The sequence below is a fragment of the Myotis davidii genome, unplaced genomic scaffold, assembly GCF_000327345.1.
Source record: "Myotis davidii unplaced genomic scaffold, ASM32734v1 scaffold362, whole genome shotgun sequence".
Classification (NCBI taxonomy): domain Eukaryota; kingdom Metazoa; phylum Chordata; class Mammalia; order Chiroptera; family Vespertilionidae; genus Myotis; species Myotis davidii.
Window position 1 is genome coordinate 3,447,445 of NW_006297152.1, and position 10,536 is coordinate 3,457,980.

At 40.9% G+C, this 10,536-nt stretch overlaps 1 protein-coding gene across 1 annotated transcript in view; it reads left to right on the plus strand.

The window, feature by feature from the left end:
* The first annotated feature begins 808 nt into the window (after window positions 1-808).
* The window catches only part of FAM129A (family with sequence similarity 129 member A), a 105,249-nt gene continuing 95,521 nt past the window's right edge, over window positions 809-10,536 (plus strand). The window contains exon 1 of the mRNA XM_015569928.1: window positions 809-968. Within this exon, the coding sequence (XP_015425414.1) occupies window positions 938-968 (31 nt within the window). The 5' untranslated portion in view covers window positions 809-937. The remainder of the gene's footprint in view (window positions 969-10,536) is intronic.

Consider the following 10,536-nt stretch of genomic DNA (forward strand, 5'->3'; position numbering starts at 1 on the left):
CTACTTGGAGGTGGAGCAGAGGTAGTAGAGAGTGAGTGTAGGATGGTTAAGAGGGCTCTGTCATATGCTATAATCTGTCATCATTGTGTTTACCCCAGGTTTGTTATTTCACTTCACTAGCTGACATCTTTCATGTTTAGAATTAGATCCAAATAGTAGTTTCCCTGGTTACTTCCTCTCTCTACAGAGAAATAAAATTGCCATCCAGTCAAGGCGGTAATTTGAGAGACATTCTGCTTTTAGTTTAGCATCTCCCTAATCAAATGTTTGGGGTCATTGAAGTTTCACATCCCAACTGTTTCGTGCCTCTGTGCCAACATTGTAAACTAAATCAGGAAAACATCATCCATTTCTTCCATTGGGCCAGACGGTCTCTTAATTTCAGTTTCATCAACATTATGATATCTTTTCCTCTCATTTAATCCTCATTCAAATGCCTCTTCATCATCCTTACTACCTTGGTTCATGGATTTTCACATAGATGATGAGTGATACTTCTTTACCTCCCTTCCTTACAGATATTTGTTTGGAATACTACCAACTATCAGTAATTATTACGAAATTGTATTTACCATCTTATTCTCAAGTTACCGTGCTCTGTACTGTTCTCATACAACTAAGAGACTCTTGAGAACATCATTTTGGGAACTTTTCCCAGTAGTTTTCTTTTCCTTTTTTCTTTTTTTCATTTGTTTCCCAGTTTTCTTATAGGATTAGTAGGGCTCCTCCCTAACTATTCTTCTTTTTCCCATGACAAGACTGAAGACCTTTCTGGTAACTGCTTTCATGGTTTTACATGCTCATTGCTTTCTTTTTTCTTCCATATTCAATGTAAAGATCAACTAGTCATCTTCAAGACTTTCTTCCCTGTCCTCATGAGGTGTCGGCAACCCTATGCAAAGTCCATCATTGCAGTACACTATGCATCCAACAGAAAATGACATCCTCTTACCAATCACCTCTTCACTGTAAGCTGTTCACTGACTCAATAGTTTCACTTTCCCGAAGTCCTAACATTGAAAGGAAGAGGCATAAAGAACCCCACCTGTGTTCCTGGGTCTTTTAGTCTTCAGCCTGTGACTTCTTCTTAGGTACTAATGATGCTCCTTTTGTGTGCTAGTGATGTGATCCATTCCCATGAAGATCCAAGGACTGATTCATGGGTTAGTAGGGCTTAGAATATCTCAGTAGACTATTATATTGCAGAACCCGTCACCACAACGATGGACTGCAAGCATGACTGACCAAATCATATTTGCACAGAGTCCTTAATACTCCCAACAAGGAGTGGTGATTATTACCCATCCTTTCTCTCCCAGGTCAGTAGCAGGTTTCTTTATTCCAATGGTGCGTGGATGTCTTCTGGAGATGAGTCCTGACGCTCCATGTACACAAAGACAGCCATCGGCCATATCCACAGCGGGAACTGGATAGCGATTTCTGTACAGTGAGGCAGAGATAAGATTTGTTCATGAGTTTTTCATTTTCTTTTTGGAAGATCATCCTCCTCTTCACTCTACCTCTGGTTTTGTGACAAGCTTCAAATCCTGAGCTTTCTTTCCCCTTTGGGTCATATTCTCCCAAGTGAACTATATACACCTTTGTATCACCCTCTGTGTCTAATACAGTGTGCTGGAGAATTTAGCACTAAATAAAGACGTTTAAGGTTAATTAATAGAAGAACAAAGGTTTTGGAAGTCATTTTTTGAACTGTAATTTGCAGTTGCTGAGTTATTGGTTTTGACTTACTGCACTGTATTTCTTTAGCAAGCTGCAAATATTCGAGTAGCAGCAAGATATGTGGTCAATTTCTAAATAGTATGGTTGGGTTTTGTGTGTGTGTGTGTGTATGTGTGTGTGTGTGTGTGTGTGATTCAGCATCAACATGTGCTAGCTTCATAAATAAACCAAATACAACCTCTCTGCTTTTATGAAGAAAATAGAAATTTCTCTCTAAGACATGGCATTGATGCATTGGTATATTAAAGTTGCAGTGATCGGGGACCTATTCATTCCAGAGGCACCATTTTAAAAATTGAATTTAAGTCTGAACTAAAACCTTAAATAAATATAGATGTAATATTTTTTATTTTACTCTTTCAGGACAAGCCCATTGGTTTTTCATTTGTTGGCCAATGCAGGCTTCCTGCAAAACTCATTCTGATCTAATTTTGTAACCCGCAAGCTTCAGAAGAATTCTTCACAGACATCTATATCAAAATGTCTTGGCTTGGGGTCAGGGAATTTGAAGTGGCAGAATTTTGTGTCTTTGTTCATTTTTCTGGTATCCAAAACTTTCAGCATATTATTAAAGGGGCCTGTGACCCAAAAAGCTGAGCCATTTTCCTAAGACATCAGAGGTTACAAGAAATGGTTTCATTTTCTCTCCAAAAGAAGCAAAACACTTAGCTTGCATTCTCATTGATGTTCTTATCTTCACATGTTTCTTTTTCCTGTTCTGGGTTGAGATTTCTTCTGAAACATCATTGATTTTCAAGTCACCTGGAAGTATTTGATGGGACAGGTCTGGTTTTATTTTTCGTGCCAGGAGTTACAGAGTTTGAGAGACTGCTCCCGCCAGTCACTACATTGGTGCCAAATGTGGGCAGTCAGTCAGGAGGCTGTGCCCAGGAGAAACGTGAATCTTTCAACAACGGCAGCAGTTCTTACAAATGTTAAGTGAGAATACAGGGAACTAAAAAGAAGGGAGAGTATCGCCGCCTCTTTTGGGGGTAGAAACTAATGAAACTAGGTTATTTTAGAAAGCAAAGTCAAAACTAATTTAGTATGTAGAGCAGTGGTTCTCAACCTTCCTCATGCCTAGGCCCTTTAATACGGTTCCTCATGTTGGTGGTGACTCCCAACCATAAAATTATTTTCGTTGCTACTGCATCACTGTAATTTTGCTACTGTTATGAATCGTCATGTAAATATCTGACATGCAGGATGTATTTTCATTGTGACAAATTGAACATAATTAAAGCATAATGATTCATCACAAAAACAATATGTAATTATAGATGTGTTTTTCGATGGTCTTAGGCAACCCCTGTGAAAGGGTCGTTCGACCCCCAAAGAGGTCACGACCCACAGGTTGAAAACAGCTGTTGTAGAGGCTTCTGCAGGATTCTTGGTCCTGAATGTTGCCTGAGCTCTTTATGCTGAATTCTGAAAGTGACCAGGAGCCCTGTGGGCTTCTTTCTAAAAGGGCTTTGTCATTTTGAGGGCTACAATGTCACTGTCAGAGCCATGGCCCCGCGACACAGCACAGCACAGCTGGTGGGAAATGATGTTCTTGATTGAAGGGTATTCTGCATTGCCTAACAGATGGACAGAAATGTATTTTTAAGCTCAAAAAGTATTCTGCTGTAGATTTTCCCTGAACAGCTGGCTCCCTGACTTCCCAGAGCAGCACCATCGCCTCTCATTTCTCTCTCTTCTCGTGGCTTTTATCTACTTTGTGTGATCAGAATATGGGGGGAAATGGAAAGGAATTTTCCTTAAGGAGCAGCTGGGGTCAGAAAAGGTAGGGCTGAGGCAAACACTTAAGTATAAGGAAATATCGTTATTAAAAAGCTTTTCCTGTAAGCCAGATAGGATTTCTAAACACAGGAATTAAACATTGTGCTTATAATAAAATAAAATAGAAATGGCAGCTCCTAGTATATTTTTACTGCACATATGTCTCAGTTTAAAGTTTACCCATTAAATGTATTTGTGACGGTTTCTTCAAACAGGTGATGAAATTCAAGGCTTCTCTGTATTTCACTTGTGTTCCCCCTGCTGTGCCACAGATTTCCTCCAAAACGACATGTTTTTTGTATTTTATAACCTGCAAAATGCATCTTCTCTTATAAACTGAAAACAACTAAATGGGGTTTAAAAAGCATAACTTCCTTTATTGTTGAATGTATTATTGATGTCCCCTTTCTTCCCCATTGTCCCCTTCTAGCCCTCCCCGCAGTCCCCACCCTGCCCCAGGCCTTCACCACACTATTGTCTGTGTCCATGGGTTATGCATATATGCATATTGTCTTATCTTAATATAGGCCCTGTTACTGGGCTGTGAGCTGTGGAAACTTCAGTCAAGATCAGTCCTCTATCTAAATGTCACCCATCTTTGAGTCCTTTCCATAGTCTTCTCTATGGCTAAAAGCTTCCCTCTTCTCCTGAGAACTGTGAAAAGCCTTTTGGTGGGAGACTCATGTGTTCTCTGCACTTTCCTGTTAGAGCAACTGACCCCATCAATTCAGCTGTAACCTCAAGCACTGCACTACTGACTTGAGCTCCATCACTTGGAGTATATTGTACATCTTTTCAGGTCCTGGAGACACAATTCATAGTGGGACTAATGCCTTCATGTAACTTGTTGTGTGTGTGTGTGTGTGTGTGTGTGTGTGTTTAAAGAGAACTGGGGAGAACAGACCTTAGGTGTGAGGAGGTCAGATACCTGCAGAAGGAATGGTTGAAAAATTTGCTACAAATTAGGGCAAATATGGCCTCCTCCATCTCCCAGCAACTGGCTTGTGGCTTAAGCTCAGTTACAGATGCCTCTCTGAGAATGTTGTAAGAACATGACAACAAATACCAATCTGTGACACTATTTAGCAAGGGACATAGGGACACTTCTAATTGGTTTTTAGAAACCAGAATGAAGTAGCTAGTATTGTAGGATATATGGGTGATGTCTACCCCACCTCTCAATCTAAATTCAGGAGGTGCATGGAAACTCCTCCAGATTCTTTAAATAAAAGTGTGGACATTTTAGGTGTTTGACTTTCCGAATTTAGAATAAGACCTGTTGGAGTGGAGATGGAAAGAACTACCAAAGAACTTCAATTAGCTTTCATTTACGTGCCTCAATTTCTTCTCTTTCTTTAAAATCTCTCCCTTTTCTTCTTCTGTTTGCCAAATTCTCTACGTGGTTTAGGTATTGTTACAAGTGATGACCATAGTCGATAAAATATCTGTCTCATTTTCCCACAATGTAAAGCAGAAAAAAATGGGACATAAGAAAGGGCAGACTATTTGTCACAACCTGGATAGATTTTGAGAGTATCATGCTAAGTGAAATGTCTGATGAAAAAGGACAAGAACCATATGATTTTACTCATATGTGAGGTATAAAACAGAGGTTTTATAAACAAACAAATAAACAAACAAAACGTACAAACTCATAGACACAGACAACTGAAGGGTGGTTCCCAGAGGAAAAGGGGAGGTGAAGGGAGGACACAGAGGGGTCAAATATATGGTGATGGAAGGAAAGCAGACATTGAGTGGTGAGCATACAATGCAATATACACATGGTGTATTATAGAACTGTACACTTGAAATTTATATAATGCTAGTAACCAACTATAGGCCTGGTGCACGAAATTTGTGCATGGGTAGAGACCCTAGGCCTGGCCAGTGATCAAGGCTGATTGGGCCCTTCTGGCTGCCAGCTGGGGTCTTCCTTTGTTCCACCTCCCCCCCCACCCCCCTGTAGTCAGCACACATTATAGTGAGCGATTGAACTCCTGGTCGAACTCCCAAGGGGACACTTTGCATATTAGCCTTTTATATATATAGATGTCACCCTAATAAATTTATTTTTTAAAAAACTCTTATAAAAAAGGAAGGGCAGACGGAAGCAGGTCCACATACCATTTCTGTTGTATCTAGATTTGCAGCATATTATCCCTTTAACCAGGCAGGAGATGTAGGAGACCAACTCCATCAACCCATCTCAAGCGTAATGAGTGACACAATGTTGATGATGTCACTATATCTTTTTCATTTAGAAATAAAGAAAGCCTTCTCACATCTTTACAAAGATTACTTCACGTATTAACTGAGAATGCAGAATGTGCCTAGGAATTTTTACTCATGGAACTAATGAGAACAAGTCATTAAAAAATTATTATACAAGGGTTTTGTTTAACTTTCTTGCCAAGTGCCTGCTTTAATAGTAAGGTAATATAAATCATATTGTTGTCACGAGATTTTAAGATGATAGCAGCCCTCTTCCTGGTCCCCTACTAAAATAGGGTATATGAATTTACACTAATTGGGATCCTATATACTAGCGGGTGGGGAACGTCTGGACTGGCTCCAGGGTTGTATAAGGTTGGCAAAATCATTTGGTCTGGCCCTGCCCAGGCATTAGGGTGAGTTAATTAAATGTTTGACCAAATACAGTAGGCTAATTTTTAACTTGACAATTTCGTACAGCCTGTGAATGATGTTATAAATATCCCAATGACCCTTGGCAGAAAAAAAAGGTTCCCCAACGCTGCTATATACCTATCATTGTGCTTTTCATCAGAAAAGTACTTAACAGCAATATTTTTAAATTGTTTTCTTTCCTACATTTTTAAGACTCTGCTAAGTGTTGTGGAGGGATCCTATAGTATTATATGATTTGAGAAATGTTAAGTTCCAGAAGGCCTGCAAAAGTACTTTGGGGAATTTGATTCACTCTCATACTTCCTTGCTACCCTTCAAGTCGCTGGGTGTCTTGCTGTGGGTGTGGACGATCTTGCTTAGCCTCTGAGGTCCAGCCACAGCTCTGCCGGCACCAACACCAGGGAGAGCTGTTGTAGCAATTCGGGGGCTTTGGTTGCTGGGCTTTCATCGTGGTCTTTGAATGGCCACACTGTCCTTCTTTAAGGCAAGGGGTGTCTCCTCAAGTTAACCCAGGAACTGACCACCTTGTCCATTTCTTCTTACTCTCTATCTGGAGTCTTTGTTTCCTCACTGGTTGCCTCTCCTCATCTTGGAAACAGTGAATGTCTTTCCTGTCTCACATGCACCATCATTGCCATCTCCCTCCTCACTACCAAGAAATCCCTGTATTTGACCTTTTTAGTTGTTATTCCTTGTGCTGCCTCCTCTCTCTCTCCTTTCCTTCATCTCCGACCTTTCTTCAAGAGGAGGATTTTATAGTCATTGCCTTCTCTCACTGTCGCTCCGAATCACCCTATATTCCTGTCTCCATGTCTACAAAAACTGCTTTCATGTTATCAGTGACCTCTATTCACGAAGCCTGTTTTCCTCTGTCTTCCTTTTCCCTGCCATTGAGGTAACTGCTTTCATTTGAATCTGTTTTTTACCTTTGTTTCTATGACCAAGACTGTCCTACGGTTTTCCTTTCTCTCTAGCCAATCCCCCTCTCGCACCATCCTGTTTTCTCTCTCTCTGTATTTCCTTTCATTACAGCATTTATCACATTTACTGTGTTGGCCATTCTCCACTTCTCCTCCACTCATTGAGAGGATCCGTCCACCTCTCATCTTTGTTTCTCCAAGGATTAGCCCAGTGTCTGGTTCATAGGTAGTTAAGAAGTAGTTATTGAGTTAATTAATGAACCAAGCAATATGCAAACAATATATAAACTCCAACCGCCTGTGAGGGAATACTAGCTCTTGGCCCTTTCTGTGTGGTGGTATGGAGAAGCAGCGGGGGAGAACTAAGGAGGCCAGTTTCTGAGTGGAAGGGTTACAGGAAGACAATAGAAATGTTGGGCAATCTCAGGAACCATCTTAGGAATAGTTTTTAAACCAGCTACTAAAAGAAGACAGGAATGAATACCTAGATAATTTTATTAGATTTAAAAAGAATACTTGTACTGCCTACTATTATTGCTTCCTTAGATGAACTGAAAATTAATTCTTATAAAGCAATGTGGCCCTAGCTGGTTTGGCTCAGTGGATAGAGCATCAGCCTGTGGACTGAAGGGTTCCGGGTTCGATTCCCATCACGGGCATATGCCCTGGTTTTGGGCTCGATCCCTAGTAGGAGGCAGCCGATCAATGATTCTCCCTCATCATTGATGTTTCCATCTCTCTCTCCCTCTCCTTTCCTCCCTGAAATCAATAAAAAAATATTTTTTTAAAAAAGCAATGTGCCTGTGAAAGTAACAAAGGGACACGGCATAGAGTGGAGGAGAGTCTTGCAGTGTGGCTTCATACAAGACCCTCTGTTTCTTTATTTGAAAATATTTTTATATTAACAGTGAAGGTGACTTTTGTTGACATGATATAGCAAGCCAAAGAATGTCCCCTAAAGAACATTTTAATCCCTGGAATCTGTAAATGTTACCTTATTTGGGAAAAGAGTCTTTGCAGATGTGATTAGGTTTAAGGACCTTGAGATAAGGTGATTAAATGCAATCACATGCATTCTTTATGAGAGAGGTAGAGGGAGGTCACACACACACATGTACACATAGATACACACACAGGTACATATGACATGGCAATGTGAAAACTGAGGCAGAGATTGCAATGATGTAGCTATAAACCAAGGAATACCAGCAGCTGGAAGAGGCAAGAAACAGATTCTCCCCTAGACCCTGTGGAGGGGTGTGGCCCTACCAGCAGAGGGTAGGCCAGCTAACCCCTTGATTTCATCCTAGTGATAGTGATTTTAGACTTCTGGCCTTTAGAACGGTGAGAGGATAAGCTTCTGTTATTTCAAACAAAGATGAGGAGAACTAGTTTCCGTTATTTTTAGCCTGTGGTAATTTGTTACAGCAACCACAGGAAACTGATGCTCACTGGGAGGCAACAATCTGGGAAAAGGGTAAATATGAAGCCCCATAAACAGAGAGCTCCTGTGAGTGGCTCTCCATCCCATTTCCTCTGGAAAGCTTTCTATTTGTCCTTTCCAGGGAAGCAGGCATGGAGAGTTCCCACTTCTAGAACTGTGCTCCTGGACTCCGTGAGCTCTCCAGGAGTAGTGCTTTCCTTTCTCAGGCCCCTCTGATTCCAGCACCATCCGGTTCAGGCAGGGCATATGTGCATTCCTTTGGGGTCCATATGACTCTCGCTGCGTGGTGATGGAATCTGGGAACACAGCTCTGTTTGGATGAGGTCAGTTAGAAGTGGGCAAGCTCATGTTACTTAATTAGTTTAGCATAAGTGTAAACCTTTAAATAGACTCAACTTTCCCCTGTTTTGTTGTCTATCGCAAGAATAGGTTCGATTAGATAATAGCTATGGCTCCTTCCAACTCTGGAATCCTGTCCCTCTCTCACTGGTCTGTATTTGCTTTCAACCATGAGTCTGTAGCTTTCTCTCACTGCGCAGCTTCATCCTCCACTGTTAGATCCAAGTTGAGTTCTCTCTCAGCTACGTTAAGTTCCTAGAGAAGGAGGATTGTTTTTCTTTCTGGATCCCAGGTCCTGGTCAAAGCTTAAACACGCGTGTGCGCGCGCGCACACACACACACACACACACACACCTTAATTCTTGATTCATTTTGTATTCCTAGATTCAGATGTTGAAATTGACCCAAGTCAGCTTTCTGTGGTCCCAGGTATCTACATTTCAGCCCGTGTCTGTGAACAGAGCTTGATCAAGCCAGTCTGAATTCTTGCAAATTTTTATTCTCTTTTTCACATTTTTATTCTGTTAATGCATTTTTAGCATGTCGTTTACTTTAGACCTTCCAGTCTCAATCAGGTCAACATAGGTCATTTCCCTCCCCTGGAACCAATGGTTTTCTCATATACATTCTGACATCCTTCACAACTCTCATCCCCACTTCTCATACTGTTCAGGATGTGCCAACGTCGCAATGTCAGGTAGGTCGGCTGGTTCTCAGACCCTCAGCTCTGTATTATGAACCAGCATTGGTGCTCACCAGAATACTTGGAACACAGCTTTCTTTGTAAATACGTTATGAGTACCTGTTATAAGCCAGGTATTTCATATAGTGAATGTTCAAAGTACACATTAGAAGTTTTAAATTTTCATTCTAATGGAAAAGGTAAGATAGCCACACAAATAATAAGATTAAGTGAATGCTGCTGGAATATTGGTGGAAGTAAACCTAGGTTCTAGGTCCATAACAGGACACTTGCTAAGAACAGTATTTATGAATATAGGCTTTTGGTGTGTGTGTTTTTTTAATCCTCATCTGGGAATATTTTTTCAATTGATTTTTAGAGAGAGTAGAAGAGAGGGGAAGATAGAGGAAGAGGGAGAGAGAGATAGACAAAGAGACAGAGAAACATCGATGTGAGAGAGACACATTGATTGGATGCCTCCCACACACACCTTGACCTGGACCAGGGATTGAACCTGCAAGGCACGTATATGCCCTTGACCAGTAATCCAATTAGTGACCCTTCAGTGTGTGGGCCGACCCTCTAACCACTGAGAAACATTGGCCAGGGTGAGCATAGTTTTTCTCATATGACCAGTGGGTCTATGGGGAGTCTACTTAGTGAAGCTTTTGTGTGTATTAAATGATGTAAGTGTATGGGAAAGTGCTCAGTATTATTCCTGGTATATAGTTGGAGGTCAGTAAGAGATTCTTAATTTGAAATAATAAAAGTAAGTAGAGGCTTTGTGAAAGATGTAACATCTAAGATAGGTCAGACTGGTGGCTCCTCAGGGCAGATACCTTCGAAATTACTTTTTTAAAACCCTTATTCATGTACACATAGACTGTGCTTAATATATATGAAATGAATGAGCTCAGAAGGATGGATAGGGTTCTGGTGGGTTGAACTGGCTTGGAGAAAGGGCATTCCAAGCAGAGAGA